A 16,721-nucleotide genomic window follows, 5' to 3' on the forward strand; every position below is an offset into this window, starting at 1 on the left:
TATAATTTTTGTTTATCTGTTTTAAGTGGAATCTAACCATTATCTGGTTCATAGCATCTCATGCTTCACCTGTGGTATGACTCGGTTTAAGAGAATACTGGAATAAAGTGTTGCTCACTTTTCTCATTTGTTCTTGGCATCCATATGTAGCTTTCACAGCAGGTTCCAGGTTAGTATTTTTACTGATGTTTCTCCGTAGATCACAAAATTGGGACATCTCCTAGAGTCAAAAGAAAACCACTGCAACAGACTCATTGAAGAAAATGACAAGTATCAAAGACATTTAGGCAACTTAATAAATAAGGTACATAGTTTTTTTCTTTTGTTTTTTGAGACAAGATCTCACTCTGTTACCCAGGCTGAAGTACAGTGCAGTACAGTCATAGCTCACTGCAGCCTCCACCCCTGGGCTCAAGCAAGACTCCTGCCGCAGTCTCCTGAGTAGCTGGGATTACAGGCATGTACCATCACACCTGGCTAATTTTTTTTATTATTTTTTGTAGAGATGTGGTATCAGTATATTGCCTAGGCTGGTCTCAACCTCCTGGTCTCAAGCATTCCTCCTGCCTCGGCCTCCCAAAGTCCTAGGATTGCAGGCCTGAGACACTGATCCTGGCCTGGTACAGAATGTCTTACAGAAATATTTGTGCCTTTTAAAAACTATGCCAAATATTAATAGAATTTTAGAGCTAAAAAGGGTCTGTGGGATGATGTAGCACATTTATATTGATCCCTTTTACTTCATAATGACATTATAAAACACCCCCACTATCCTTTTAGCTGAAAGCTATCAAAGATTGTCGTGTGTGTCTATCCACTCTGCTGTTGGCAATTTAAAATCTGAGTATTGCTACTCCACTTTCAGGATAATTCTAAATCTTGCCAACTTAGTGTTCTAGTTTACCTTATTAAAATGGCATTAACTTTAACCAAATAAACTATAACCCTTAGTTGATGAATATAGTACTTATTTGGAAGACAACTGGATTATAGTTGACTCACTACTGTTGTCCATTTTTTGGCACTTCACATTTTCTGCATGATGAATGGGCATGCTATAATTCTTTTTTTCATATTCCTGATTTCAAAATATAAGGAAGGTGTTTTGCCTATTGTGAAACTTTCATTATTAGTCAAATAATTAAGCTTCAACTTATAGTAATAAAAAAGGGAAAAAATCAAAACTTTAGAATGAAAAATAATTAGTTTCGCTTATTTTTTTCAAGGTTACATCATATGAAGAAATCATTGAATGTGCTGACCAAAGGCTCGAAATATCCCATTCCCAGATTGCACAGTAAGTTGAAAAAAAAAAAAGAATCTTTAATTTTCTGGGTATTTACTAATATCTTATTCTCTGGATTCTAAATTCTTTTTCTCAGACTCCTAGAAAGAAGAAAAATGTACAGTTTTATGAATTAAGATTGTTCCTTATTAATATAGCTGGACTGCTTAATGTCTAGACTACTTGAACAGTTAAGCAACCAGATTTTCATCTAAGTTTCTCAGAGTTCCTTTGATTTAAAGGGATAATGAAGGAATTAATAAGAAACATTCAAAAATTTTAGAGGACATTATCATAGTATTCAAGTAAAATCTTGCAGTGCTTAGAATTTACTCATAAAAAGTTATTGAATGCACACCAAATTAAACGTATTCATACATATATCAAGAAGGAAATAAACTCTCATGAGAATGAGATTCAGCATGAAACACTGCAAAATTTGTGTTTTTAAATTCTGCATAGTTCTTACTTATTCATTATCCTCCTTTCTAATATGCTGCTTCTTCCGTCTTTCCCCCAATTTCATTTATGCTCTGCTGGTTATCGCTGGAGCTTAACAAAAGATCTAATGTTAATATGAGCTTTCTATAAGTCTGACTCATCCAAAATAATTTAAACTGCATGCATTTGTATCTTAGAAAGTTTGCTTTTGGTTTTCACAGTTGTTTCTCAGCAGAACAGATGACAAAACTAATACAGGCAAATTTTAAATTTGAAGAGGGAAGAGGATATTGTATACTCAGGAGATGTAAAATTTGATTCCTCTTCAGCTTATAACCAAGGAAATTCAGCCAACATTCAATAATCACAAGCTAATGAAATATCAAAATTTTAAAATTGATATTTTAAAAATAATATTGAACTATCATTTTGGTCATAATGCTTTGCCTCAGTTATTTTTATTTTTATTTTTTCAATTTTTTTTTCATAGGTTATTGGGGTACAGGTGATATTTGGTTAGATAAGTTCTTTAGTGATAATTTGTGAGATTTTGGTGTACTCATCACCCAATCAGTATACACGCACCATATTTGTAGTCTTTTATCCCATGTCCCCCATCCATCCTTCACCTCAAGTCCCCAGAGTCCATTGTATCATTCTTTTTTTTTTTTTTTTAATTTTTTTTGAGACAGAGTGTCGCTCCGTCACCCAGGCTGGAGTACAGTGGTGCGATCTCAGCTCACTGCAACCTCTGCTTCCTGGGTTCAAGCAATTATCTACATCAGCCTCTCTAGTAGCTGGGATTACAGGCGAGTGCCACCATACCCAGCTATTTTTTGTATTTTTTAGTAGAGGAAGGGTTTCACCATCTTGGCCAGGCTGGTCTTGATCTTCTGACTCTGTGATCCACCTGCCTCGGCCTCCCAAAGTGCTGGGATTACAGGTGTGAGCCACCGTGCCCGACCCTCATTGTATCATTGTGATGCCTTTGTGTCCTCATAGCTTAGCTCCCACATATCAGTAAGAACATAACGATATTTGGTTTTTCATTCCTGAGTTAATTTACTTAGAATAATAGTCTCCGGTCTCATCCAGATCACTGCAAATGCTGTTGATTCACTCCTTTTTATGTCTGAGTAGTATACCATCATATATATATGTGTATATATATACCACAGTTTCTTTATCCACTTGTTGATTGGTGGGCATTTGGGTTGGTTCCACGACTTCGCAATTGTGAGTTGTGCTGCTGTAAACTTGCGTGTGCAAATATCTTTTTCGTATAATGACTTATTTTCCTCTGGATAGATACCCAGTAGCGGGATTGCTGGATCAAATGGTAGTTGTACTTTTAGTGATTTAAAGAATCTCCACAATGTTTTCCATAGTGGCTGTTCTAGTTTACAATCCCACCAGCAGTGTAGAAGTGTTCCCTGATCACTGCATCCACGCCAACATCTACCGTTTTTTGATTTTTTTATTATGTCCATTCTTGCAGGAATAAAGCAGTATCACATTGTAGTTTCAATTTGCATTTTCCTAATCAGTAGTGCTGTTGAGCATTTTTTTCATATGTTTGTTAGCCCATTTTTTGATGACATTTTTTATTTTTTCTTACTGATTTGTTTGAGTTCCTTGTAGATTCTGGGTATTAGACCTTTGTCAGGTGTATAGAATGTGAAGATTTTCTCCCACTCTGGGGATTGTCTGTTGACTCTGCTGACTGTTCCTTTTTTCATGCAAAAACTCGTTAGTTTAATTAAGTCCCAACTATTTATCTTTGTTTTTATTGCATTGGCTTTTGGGTTCTTGGTCATGAAATCCTTGCCGCTTAGGCTTCAGCGTCTAGGAGAGTTTTCCCAATGTTGTCTTCTAGAATTTTTTATAGTTTCAGCTCTTAGATTTAAGTCCTTAATCCATTTTGAGTTGACTTTTATATAAGGTGAGAGATGAATATCCAGTTTCATTCTCCTACATGTGGCTAGCCAGTAATCCCAGCATCATTTGTTGAAAAGGGTGTCCTTTCCCCACTTCATGTTTTTGTTTGCTTTGTTGAAGATCAGTTGGCTGTGAGTATTTGTGTTTATTTATGGGTTTTCTATTCTGTTTCATTGGTCTGTGTGCCTATTTTTATACTGGTACCATGCTGTTTTGGTGACTATGGCCATAGAGTATAGTTTGAAATCAGGTAGGGTGATCCCTCCGGATTTGTTCGTTTTGCTTAGTCTTGCTTTGATTATGTGGGCTCTTTTTTTATTCCATATGCATTTTAGAATTGTTTTTCTAATTCTGTGAAGAATGATAGTAGTGTTTGATGGGGACTGCATTGAACTGGTAGATTGCTTTTGGCAGTATGGTTATTTTTACAATATTGATTCTGCCCATCCATAAGCATGGAATATGTTTCCATTTGTTTGTGTCATCTATGATTTCTTTCAGCAGTGTTTTGTAGTTTTCCCTGTAGAGGTCTTTCTACTCCTTGGTTAGGTGGTTTTTGTTTGTTTTTTGCAGCTATTGTAAAAGGGCTTGAGTTATTGATTTGATTCTCCACTTGGTCACTATTGGTGTATAGAACTACTGATTTGTGTACATTTATCTGGTATCAGAAAACTTGCATATGTTAAACCATCCCTGCATCCGTAGTGCGAAACCCACTTGATCATGGTGGATTATCTTTTTGATATGTTGTTGGATTTAGTTAGCTAGTATTTTGTTAAGGATTTTAGCATCCATGTTCATCAAGGATATCAGTCTGTAGTTTCCTTTTTTGGTTATGTTCTTTCCTGGTTTGGGTATTAGGGTGATGCTGGCTTTGTAGAATGAATTATGGAGGGTTCTCTCTTCCTCTGTCTTATGGAATAGTGTCAGAAGGATTGGTGCCAATTCTTCTTTGAATGTCTAGTAGAATTCTGCTGTGAACCCCTCTGGTCCTGGACTTTTTCCATTGGTAATTGTTTAATTACCATTTCGATCTCGCTGCTTGTTATTGGTCTGTTCAGGGTATCTGATTCTTCCTGATTTAAGCTAGGACTGTTGTAATTTTCCAGGAATTTATCCATCTATTCTAGGTTTTCTAGTTTATGTGTGTAAAGGTGTTCACAGTAGCCTTGAATGATCTTTTGTATTTCAGTGGTGTCAGTTGTGTTATCTTCTGTCTCATTTCTTAATGAGGTTATCTGGATTTTCTCCCCTTTTTTGTTGGTTAGTGTTGCTAATGGTCTATCAACTTTATCTTTTCAAAACAGCTTTTTCTTTCATTTATCATTTGTATTTTTGTTTGTTTGTTTGTTTGTTTCAATTTCATTTAGTTCTGCTCTGATCTTGGTTATTCCTTTCTTCTGCAGGGTTTGAGTTTGGTTTGTTCTTCTTTCTCTAGTTCCTTCACCTTAGACTGTCAGTTTGTGCTCTTTCAGTCTTTTTGATGTAGGTGTTTCGGGCTAGAAACTTTCCTTTTATCGCCGCCTTCACTGTGTTCCAGAGGTTTTGATAGGTTCTGTCATTATTGTTGTTCAATTCAAATAATTTTTTAATTTCCATCTTGATTTCATTTTTGACCCAGTGCTCATTCAGGAGCAGGATATTTAATTTCCATGTATTTGCATGGTTTTGAAGGTTCCTTTTGGAGTTGATTTCCAGTTTTATTCCACTATGGTCTAAGAGAGTGCTTGATATAATTTCAATTTTCTTAAATTTATTGAGGCTCATTTTATGGCCTATGATATGGTCTATCTTGGAGAAAGTTCCATGCATTGTTGAATAGAATCTGTATTCTGTGGTTGTTGGATGAAGTGTTTTGCATATATCTGTTAAGTCCATTTGTTCCAAGGTATAGTTTAAATCCATTGTTTCTTTGTTGACTTTCTGTCCTGATGACCCATCTTGTGCTGTCAGTGGAGTATTGAAGTCCCCCACTATTACTGTGTTGTTGTCTATCTTATTTCTTAGGTCTATTGGTAATTGTTTTATAAATTTGGGAGCTTCAGTGTTAGATGCATATATGTTTAGGATTGTGATATTTTCCTGTTGGACAAGGCCTTTTACCATTATATAATGTTCCTCTTTGTCTCTTTTAACTGCTGTTGCTTTAAAGTGTGTTTTGTCTGATATAAGAATAGCTACCCTTACTCACTTTTGGTGTCCATTTGCATGAAATGCTTTTTCCACCCCTTTACTTTTAAGTTTATATGAGTCTTTATGTGTTAGGTGAGTCTCCTGAAGGCAGCAGATAGTTGGTTACTGAGTTCTTTTTTTCTTTCTTTTGATTTTCTTCTTTTGAGACAGAGTTTCATTCTTATCACCCAGGCTGGAGTGCAACAGCACCATCTTAGCTCATTGCAACTTTGCCTCCCAGGCTCAAGCGATTCTTCTGCCTCAATCTCTTGGGTAGTGGAGATTACAGGCATGCACCACCACACCTGGCTAATTTTGTATTTTTAGTAGAGATGGGTTTTCACTATGTTGACCAGTCTGGTCTTGAACTCCTGACCTCCGGTGATCTACCCATCTTGACCTCCCAAAGTGCTGGGATTAGAGGCATGAGCCACCATGCCCAGCTGGTGAGTTCTTACCCATTCTGCAGTTCTGTATCTTTTAAGTAGGGCATTTAGGCCGTTTAGATTCAATGATAGTATTGAGATGTGAGGTACCATTGCTTTCATCATGCTATTTGTTGCCTGTGTACCTTGGTTTTTTTGTTTTTTTTTTTTGTTGTTTTTGCTTTTTACATTGTATTTTTGTTTTATAGGTCCTGTGTGATTTATGCTTTAAAGAGGTTCTGTTTTGATGTGTTTCCAGGATTTGTTTCAAGATTTAGAGCTCCTTTTAACAGTTCTTGTAGTGGTGGCTTGGTAGTGGCGAATTCTCTCAGCATTTATTTGTCTGAAAATACTGTGTCTTTCCTTTATATATGATGCTTAGTTTCACTAGATACAAAATTCCTGGCTGATAATTGTTTTGTTTGAGGAGGCTGAAGATAGGACCCCAATCCCTTCTAACTTGTAGGGTTTCTGATGAGAAATCTGCTGTTAATCTGATAGGTTTTCCTTTATAGGTTTCCTGGTGATTTTGTCTCACAGCTCTTAAGATTCTTTCCTTCATCTTAACTTTAGATAACCTAATGACAGTGTGCCTAGGCAATGATCTTTTTGTGATGAATTTCCCAGGTGTTCTTTGTGCTTCTTGTATTTGGATGTCTAGGTCTCTAGCAAGGCCAGGGAAGTTTTCCTCGATTATACCCCCAAATATGTTTTCCATACTTTTAGATTTCTCTTCTTTCTAAGGAACACTAATTATTCTTAGGTTTGGTTGACTTCTTTTTCTTTTTTTTTTTTTTTTTTGAATCGCAGTTTTGCTCTTGTTGCCCAGGCTTCAGTGCAATGGTGCATTCTTGGCTCACTGCTGCAACTTCCCCTTCCTGGGTTCAAGTGATTCTCCTGTCTCAGCTTCCCAAGTAGCTGGGATTACAGGCATGTGCCACCATGTCCGGCTAATTTTTTGTATTTTTAGTAGAGACAGAGTTTCACCATGTTGGCCAGGATGGTCTTGATCTCTTGACCTCGTGATCCACCCGCCTTGGCCTCCCAAAGTTCTGGGATTACAGGCGTGAGCCACCACGCCCGGCCAGGTTTGGTTGACTTCTAAGCCTCCCAGACTTCTTGGAGGCTTTGTTCATATTTTCTTATTCTATTTTCTTTGTCTTTGTTGGATTGGGTTACTTCAAAGACCTTGTCTTCTAGCTCTGAATTTCTTTCTCCTACTTGTTCAATTCTATTGCTGAGACTTCCCAGAGCATTTTGCATTTCTCTAAGTGTGTCCAGTGTTTCCTGAAGGTTTCCTTGTTTTCTTTAAGCTATCTATTTCCTTGAATATGTCTCCCTTCACTTCTTTTATCATTTCTTGGATTTCCTTGCATTGGGCTTCACCTTTCTCTAGTGCCTCCCTGATTAGCTTAATAACTAAACTCCTGAATTCTTTTTCAGATAAATCAGGGATTTCTTCTCAGTTTGGATCCACTGCTGGTATGCCAGTGTGATTTTTGGGGGGCTGTTAAAGAGTCTTGTTTTGTCATATTACTAGAATTGGTTTTCTGGTTCTTTCTCATTTGGGTAGGCTCTGTCAGAGGGAAGGCCTAGGGCTGAAGACTGTTGTTCAGATTCTTTTGTCCCACAGGGTGTTCCCTTGATGTAATACTCTCCTCCTTTTCCTATGGATGTGGATTCCTATGGGCCAAACCGCAGTGATTGTTATCTCTCTTCTGGGTCTAGCCACCCAGCAAGTCTACCTGGCTCCAGGCTTATACTGGGAGTTGTCTGTACAGACTCTTGTGATGTGAACTATCTGTGGATATCAGCACCTGTTCCAATGGAGGTGGCAGTGGGGTAAAATGGACTCTGTGAGGGTTCTTAGCTTTGGTGGTTTAATGTTTTATTTTTGTGCTGGTGGGCCTCCTGCAAGGAGGTGACACTTTCCAGACAGCATCAGCTGCAGTAGTGTGGAGAGGAACCCATGGTGGGCAGGGCCCTAGAACTCCCAAAAATATATGCCCTTTGTCTTCAGCTACCAGGGTGGATAGGGAAGGCCCATCAGGTGGCGGCAGGGCTAGGCATGTCTGAGCTCAGACTCTGCCTGGGTGGGTCTGTCTGCAGCTGCTGTGGGGGATGGGGGTAAGATTCCTAGGTCACTGGAGTTGTGTACCTGGGAGGATTATGGCTGCTTCTGCTGAGTCATGCAAGTTGTCAGGGAAGTGGGGGAAAGCTGCAGTCACAGGCCTCACCCAGCTCCCACACAATCCAAAGAGCCTCTCTCACTCTCACCATCCCCCCTCTACAGCCCCAAGTCTGTTTCCAGGCAGTGGGTGAGCAGGGCTTGAAAACTTGCCCCAGGCTACCTGCCTCCCAACTGTGAAAGAACAGGGCTCTGGTTCTTTTCCTTCCTGTGGAGTCTGCAAACTGGACTCCTGCCCTCCCCCAAGTTCTGGCATAGAGGCTTCTTGCTCAATTCAAATTTTTACCAACTTCAGTTGGAGACTTCCTTCTCCCTGTGGCGTTCCCCGCCCCCCACGCCTCTGGCTGCCCTCCCAAAGGGTTCCTGTGGTGCCAGGCAGAAATGGCCTGCTTGGGGACCCAGCAAGCTCTTAAGGCCTTTCCCGCTGCTTCCTCTTCCCCTGTGTTTCGCTCAGCTCTCAAATTGACTCAGCTGCAGGTGAGGGCAGAAACTTCTCTCACAAACTAGACCTTCATTTTCTTCAGTTGGGGTGTGGGTTTGGGAGAGGAGGGTCTCCCTTTCCCACTCGTAGTTTGGGTACTCACAGTATTTGGGGTGTCTCCTGGCTCCTGGAGGAGCAGTCTGCTTCCTTCAGAGGGTCTGTGGGTGCTCTCGGGATTCCTGATTTATTCTTGCAGTCATTCTGGAGCTAAAATTCATGATGTGAGCCTCCAAACACTGCTCTGTCTGTCCTAGTTGGAGCTGCAATCTAGTCCTGCCTCCCATCCACCATGATGATTGCCCCAGTTGTTTTTAAATTAAAAAATTAATAAGTTCTGCAGGGCTTGGGTGGAAAAAAAAATTTTTTTTAAGTATATTTCAGTTGAGTAGTTGAAGAAGAGACCATAGGCTTCAGACAACTGAATTCTATAGGCTTTATCATAAGCATTGTCAACTGTGGCTGCTTATTAGAATTTCCTTCCTTCCTTCCTTCCTTCCTTCCTTCCTTTCTTCCTTCCTTCCTTTTTCTCTTTCTTTTCTTTCTTTCTTTCTTTTCTTTTCTTTTCTTTTCTTTCTTTCCTTCTTTCCTTCTTTTCTTTTTTCTTTCTTTTAAGACAGGGTCTTGCTCTGTTGCCCAGGCTGGAGTGCAGTGGCACAATCTCAGCCTCCCAGGCTCAAGCGATTCTCCTGCCTCAGCCTCCTGAGTAGCTGGAACCACAGGCATGGGATACCACACCTGGCTTTTTTTTTTTTTTTTTTTAAGACAGGGTTTTGCAATGTTGGCCAGGCTGGTCTTGAATTCCTGGCCTTAAGTGATCCACTCGCCTCAGCCTCCCAAAGTGCTGAGATTACAGGTGTGAGCCACTGTGCCCGGCCAACTTTTTTGTTTTTTGAGACAGGGTCTGGCTCTGTTGCCCAGGCTGGAGTACAGTAGCGCAATCATGGCTCACTGTAATCTCCATCTCCTGAGCTCAAGTGATGCTCCCACCTCAGCCTTGCAAGTAGCTGGGACTACAAGCATGCACCAGCATGCCTTTTTTTTCCTCCCCGTATTTTTTTTAGAAATGGGATCTCTCTGTGTTGCCTAGGCTGGTCTTGAGCTCCTGGACTCAATCCTACCATTGTGGCATCCCAAAGTGCTGGTATTACAGGTGTGAGCCACTGCATTTGGCCCTGATTTACTTTATAAAAAATCAAATCTAGTCTGTTATATCCATGAAGAACAGTATTTTTGTTTAATTATAGTGAATTAGCTTTAGTCCCATTAAAAGGTATACACTGCTTCAAAAATTATCAGGCTGCTCTGCCTATGGAGTAGCCACTCTTTTATTCCTTTACTTTCTTGATAAACTTGCTTTCACTTTATAGATTCACCTGAAATTTAAAAAAAATCATCAAATACATACATTATCAGAACAATGTTCTTTTAAATTGGTGCTAGCCTATTGATTCTGCTAAAATTTAATAGAGTTTGAGGTATCGTTCTTCAAATGCATTCATAGGCTATACTATAATTTTTCAATTCATAGGCCTTGGACTTTAGAAAGAGCTGTCTACTACAAAAGCTATTAGTGACATTTTATTTTTCTTAAAGACTAAAAGAAAAATGCTTGGTGAAGTCCACTCTGTATACGCAGCCAGAGTGATCTCTCTGAAATATAAATATGAGTATGCCATTTCGTATCTTGAAAAAACTTTGATGATTTTCCATCACCTTAGGTAAAAGCAAAAAATCCTTAACATGGCCTACAGGTTTCTTCGTGATCAAGCTCCTCCCTGCCTGTCTGATCTCATCTTACCATTCACTGACTTGCTTTTGCCACACTCGAGATATTATACTTTTTCAAATGTACCATATCCCTTTTGCCTCCAGGTTTTAGCATGTTGCTCTGCCTGGAATGCTCAGGCTGTTTTCACCCCGTTTATCTTGAACTGTCTTCACATCTGCTGAAATGTGAAGATGCATTCACTGTCCTCTGAGTCTGAGTCAATAGCTTTTCCACAATGCTAGAGATTTGAGTAGCCATGCATCTCTCGTTCCCGAATACCACTTTCTGTCTAACGCTAATGTCCAGATCTGTCTGTTTCAGATGTAGAAGTCCCTGCTCTAAACATTTCTGGTTCTGGAACGCCTTCCTACAAAATTTGAGACTTGTTCTTTCTATCTTAGTCCCCATCACAGCCATTACATCATTCTGGTGAGAGGTGGATCTTCTCATAAAAATGCCCCAGTTCTTTTCCTGTCCTGGACTCCCATTTTATCAAGCCCTGCTACCTTGTTATTCAAGGTGATCATCTATTCCATTCCTACCCATCGTGTGATCTCTGATCTTAATCTATAGTTTTGAAATCACTCATCAAAGTCTTCCACATTAACTTATTTACTATTCACTATCCACAGAGTGCCAACAGAGTCCTAGAAGAACACTTCCAGTGCCATATCTCCTACAGGCAACACTGAATTCATAAATGAGAGCTCACTGCCCTGTCATAGCAACTGTGATTTCTCCTCACATGAAAGCCCTGTAAATGCTTTTCCATGCGAAACCATATCAAAAATCACAGAAAATTTCAGAGTGTAAATCCACAACTTTTCTAAATTTCATTCTAGTTTGTGTAAAGGATGATCAAAAAGTTTGATTGGATTGAACATTCTTTTAAAAATCCATGCGATTTTATACCCTGATCACAGAGAATAAGGTGAACATTTATTTACCCCTAAAACTTGTAAACCCCACAAGAAGCTGCATTTCAGTATATAGTAAAAATAATATTAGTACTGCCTTTATTTATAGTCACAATCCCATTGTATTTCTTTGACTTCTTTTTCTTGTGTAATGAAAAAGCGTTGGCATAGATACAGCCAACTGATCTTCAATAAAGCAAACAAAAACATAAAGTGGGGAAAGGTCACCCTGTTCAACAAATGGTGCTGAGATAATTGGCAAGTCACATGTAGAAAAATGAAACTGGATCCTCATCTCTCACCTTATACAAAAATCAACTCAAGATGATCAAGGACTTAAATCCAAGACCTGAAACGATAACAATGCTGGAAGATAACATGGGAAAAACCCTTCTAGACATTAGCTTAGGCAAAGACTTCGTGACCAAGAACCCAAAAGCAAATGCAAACGAAACAATGATAAACACATTCAGTGAGGAGGGGGGCAGTAGAGCAGGTCCCTGAGTGCTGACAGTCAAGGACGGTTTGCTCAGTCAGGTTTTAGGCTGGAGAGAAGATGAGTGAAAACAGACAGAGGTGCCAGCCAGCCTGCGGGGGCCAGAAGAGATACCCGGAATATGAGTCATCAGTCAGACACCCTTCCTCTGCCCTCTGGCCAGATGAGAGGCCAGGTCCTCCTAGACCAGAGCATCCATACCTAGCTGTTGGAGATGATGCTGCGCTTGCACTTGACGCAGCTGACAAGCAGGCAGGGCCTCCCGTTGGAAGAACAGAAGCACACACAGGCCATCCGTGAGCAGGAAGCCCTTCTGGGTCACTTAATGTGCCAGATGATCAACTCCCCTATAGTCTAGGGCCACAAGTGACCTGGAACTCCAAGTGCCTCTTCTTCCCAGGACTCTAGGGGCGATGTCAGATATGGGCAGGGGGCCCAATTGTTGGAGCAGTCTGATCCAGTTCCCCAACTGAGTGATTATGAAGCTCTCTTTGTCAGCCGTGACCTATTCAACTGTGGAATTAACATCTCTGTTTTCTATCAGTCGAGCTTCCAGGACTACAGTGCCTACCAAAAAGACAGCTATCATAAGGACAAGAACACCTTGGGCTTCATTAACCTTGGCACCAGTGAGAACAAGCTCTGCATTGATCTGATGACTGAAAGATTGCAAGAAAGTGACATGAACTGCATTGAGGACGCCTTGCTATAGTACCCTGATTGGAGAGGGCAGCTGTTCCTGCGAGAGGACGTGGCCCAGTTCCTGACCTGCTACTGCAAGGCACCCGGCTGACTTGATCCAGGAAAATGTGGTTGTTCTAAATGGCTGCTGCTCTGTCTTCTTGCCCTCACCATGGTTCTGTGTGATCCAGGCGAGGCCTTCCTGGTCCCTGCCCCCTTCTATAGTGGCTCTGACTTTAGCTCCTGCCTGTACATGAAGGTTGAGTTGATTCCTGTCCACCTGGAGAGTGAGATCACTGTTACAAACACCCATCCTTTCCAGCTCACTGTGAACAAGTTAGAGTAAGCCCTGCTTGAAGCTAGGCTTGAGCAGAAAAAGGTCCAAGGCCTTATTTTTTTTTCTTTTTTTTTTTTTTGAGACGGAGTTTCGCTCTTGTTACCCAGGCTGGAGTGCAATGGCGCGATCTCGGCTCACCGCAACCTCCGCCTCCCGGGTTCAGGCAATTCTCCTGCCTTAGCCTCCTGAGTACCTGGGATTACAGGCACGCACCACCATGCCCAGCTAATTTTTTGTATTTTTAGTAGAGACGGGGTTTCACCACGTTGACCAGGATGGTCTCGATCTCTTGACCTCGTGATCCGCCCGCCTCGGCCTCCCAAAGTGCTGGGATTACAGGCATGAGCCACCGCGCCCGGCCCCCAAGGCCTTATATTAATCAACCTTCAGAATCCTGTGGGTGACATCTACTCTCCAAACTTGCTGATGGAATACCTGGAATTTGCCAAGAGGTATCACCTACATGTGATCATAGATGAGATTTACATGCTCTCTGTGTTTCATGAATCCATCACATTCCACAGTGTCCTGAGCATGAAAACTTTGCCTGATCACAGTAGGACCCATGTGATCTGGGACACCAGTAAGGATTTTGGCATCTCTGGCTTCCTCTTTGGTGCTCTGTACACCCACAACAAGGAGGTGACCTTTGCTGTGAGCACCTTCGGCTACCTCCACAGTATATCTGGCATCGCCCAGCAGAAGCTGTGTCAACTGCTCCAGAACACAGAATGGGTTGACAAAGTGTAACTGCCCACGAATCACTACCAGCTCTGGGAAGCTCACAAGTACATCACTGCCAAGCTGAAGGCATTGCGGATCCCCTTTCACAACTGCAGCTCTGGCCTTTATGTCTGGATCAACTTGAAAAAGTACCTGGATCCCTGTACATCTGAAGAACAGCTCCTCTCACAAGCTGCTGTTATCCTGTGGCAAAGCTTACATGGCTAAGGAGCCAGGCCGGTTCCACCGCATCTTTGCAGATGAGCTCCCTGAATAAAACTGGCCATGCATCAGTTCCATAATGTGCTGCAGGAGCAGAAGTGGGCTTTGATAGTGAAGCAGTTGGAGGATGTGTTGAGGGAGTAGATCGTCTGCCTTGCAACCAGCAACTCCAGCATGTCACTTGCTCAGGGACCCCCTAATGTCAGCCTATGGTTCAGAAGGCTGGGCTGTCTTTGTGTCAGTGTTGCAACTGAGAAAACGGTGGGCTCCTCCAGGAAGATGTCATCTGACCCAGTCATCACCCTCCTTAAGCTGGGTGCCTGCTGTTTTTGGAAGCTTTGCATCTTTTTGGTCTTTGTTAGCCATTGTATATGCAAAACGTTTTTACTGGGGTTGGGGTGGGAAGGCCTGGATGCACCAAGAGAAATAAAGGAAGCTCTCTGGGTCCCTATTTAGATGGTTTATTTTTATATTCAATATCTAACAAATTATATTTTCTTTCTAAAAAACTGATAAATAGGTGGAACTTAATTAAACTAAAAAGTTTCTGCACAGCAAGAGAAATAATCAGCAAAGTAAACAGAAAACCCACAGAGTGGGAGGAAAGCTTTACACTCAATACATCTGACAAAGGACTAATATCCAGAATCTACAAGGAATTCAAACAAATTAACAAGAAAAAACCAACCCCTTCAGGGGTGGGGAGTTGGGGAGAGATAGCATGGGGAGAAATGCCAGATATAGGTGAAGGGGAGGAAGGCAGCAAATCACACTGCCATTTGTGTACCTATGCAACTGTCTTGCATGTTCTTCAAATGTACCCCAAAACCTAAAATGCAATAAAAAAAAAGAAGAAAAAACCAATCCCATCAAAAAGTGGGCTAAGGACATGAATAGATAGTTCTCAAAAGAAGACATGCAAATATCTAACAAACACATGAAAAAATGCTCAACATCACTAATGATCAGGGAAATGCAAATCACAACCACAATGTGATGCCCATTAATCAATGAGTGGATAAAGAAATTGTGGTATATATATATACCACAGAATACTATTCAGCCATAAAAAGGAATGAAATAATGGCATTCGCGGCAACCTGAATGAAACTGGAGACCATTATTCTAAGTGAAGTAACTCAGGAATGGAAAACCAAGCATCATATGTTCTCACTCATAAGTGGGAGCTAAGCTATGAGGACTCAAAGGCCTAAGAATGATACAATGGACTTTGGGGGTTTGGAGGAAGGGTGGGAGGGGGTAAAAGACTACATATTGGGTATAGTTGTATACTACTTGGGTGATGAGTACACCAAAATCTCACAAATCGCTACTAAAGAACTTATTCATGTAACCAAACACCATCTGTTCCCCAAAAACTTATGGAAATAAAAAAATAAAGAAAAGTAAAGAAAAAGTGTTGGCATAAGAAAAATGGTAGGTAAAAGTAAATGGCAAATCCATGTTCTAATCCCTGGAATCTGTGAATGTTACCTTATATGGCAAAAAAAAAGGGCCAGCTTTATGTGTAACAGCAATTGTATCCATCAATGTTAGTTAGCATATTAAAAACACTAAAAAAGAAAAAGCATATGATAATTTCTTTTTTTTTTTTTTTTTTTTTTTTTGGAGACGGAGTTTCGCTCTTGTTACCCAGGCTGGAGTGCAATGGCGCGATCTCGGCTCACCGCAACCTCCGCCTCCTGGGTTCAAGCAATTCTGCTGCCTCAGCCTCCCGAGTAGCTGGGACTACAGGCGTGCGCCACCATGCCCAGCTAATTTTTGTATTTTTAGTAGAGACGGTGTTTCACCATGTTGACCAGGATGGTCTCGATCTCTTGACCTCGCGATCCACCCGCCTCGGCCTCCCAAAGTGCTGGGATTACAAGCGTGAGCCACCGCGCCCGGCCTGATAATTTCTATAGATAGGAAAACCATTTGACAAAATCCAATGTCATTCTTGATGAAAAAACCTAAACAACCTAGGAACAAAAAGGAACTTTCACAATAAGGACAAAGAGCACTTACAAAAAGCCTACCAACCTTATACTTACTGATGAAAGACTAAATGCTTTCTCATAATCAGGAACAAGACATTTCAGTAAATTCACATTGTACTGGAAATTCTGTCCAGGACAGCCAGGCAAGAAAAAGAAATAAAACTCACCCAGACTGCACATGAAGCAAAAAATGAATTTATTCACAGACACATGATTGACTATGTAGGGAATCTGATGGAATCTACAAAAAAGTTACTAAGACTATTAAGATTAGCAAGGTTGCAGGATCCAATATCAATATGTAAAAGTCCACTGTATTTTATTGTATATACTAGCAACAATCAGAAATTAAAAAAAAAATTCTGATAGCACCAAAAAAATGAACTACATAAGGATAAATTTGGCAAAAGTGTGTAAAAGACTTGTATACTAAATATTACAAAACACCATTGAGAGAAATTAAGAAGAGTTAAATAAATGGAGAGGTATATCTCTTTCGTTGGTCAATTTTGTTAAGATTTTCCCCAAGTTCATTTATTGATTCAGTGCAATTCCAATTTTAAATATTTTTTTAGAACTTAACAAGCTGATTCTAAACTCATACAGAAATTCAAAAGGCATAGAATAGCCAAAAGAACTCTGATAAA

The 16,721-nt window shown here is 40.5% G+C and overlaps 1 protein-coding gene and 1 pseudogene across 5 annotated transcripts in view; both read left to right on the plus strand.

The window, feature by feature from the left end:
- The window catches only part of CAGE1 (cancer antigen 1), a 57,399-nt gene that overhangs the window by 29,024 nt on the left and 11,654 nt on the right, over positions 1-16,721 (plus strand). For 4 of the 5 annotated variants that reach the window (XM_032250021.1, XM_032250018.1, XM_032250019.1 and 1 more), the window contains 2 exons: positions 200-304; positions 1,227-1,297. In XM_032250021.1, coding sequence (XP_032105912.1) covers positions 200-304; positions 1,227-1,297 — 176 coding nt within the window. The remainder of the gene's footprint in view (positions 1-199; positions 305-1,226; positions 1,298-16,721) is intronic. The other variant, XM_032250020.1, reaches the window with a different exon arrangement.
- LOC116531310 lies at positions 10,097-14,531 on the plus strand (annotated as a pseudogene).

The sequence above is a fragment of the Sapajus apella genome, unplaced genomic scaffold, assembly GCF_009761245.1.
Source record: "Sapajus apella isolate SASKATOON/1434 unplaced genomic scaffold, GSC_monkey_1.0 scaffold70, whole genome shotgun sequence".
Lineage (NCBI taxonomy): Eukaryota > Metazoa > Chordata > Mammalia > Primates > Cebidae > Sapajus > Sapajus apella.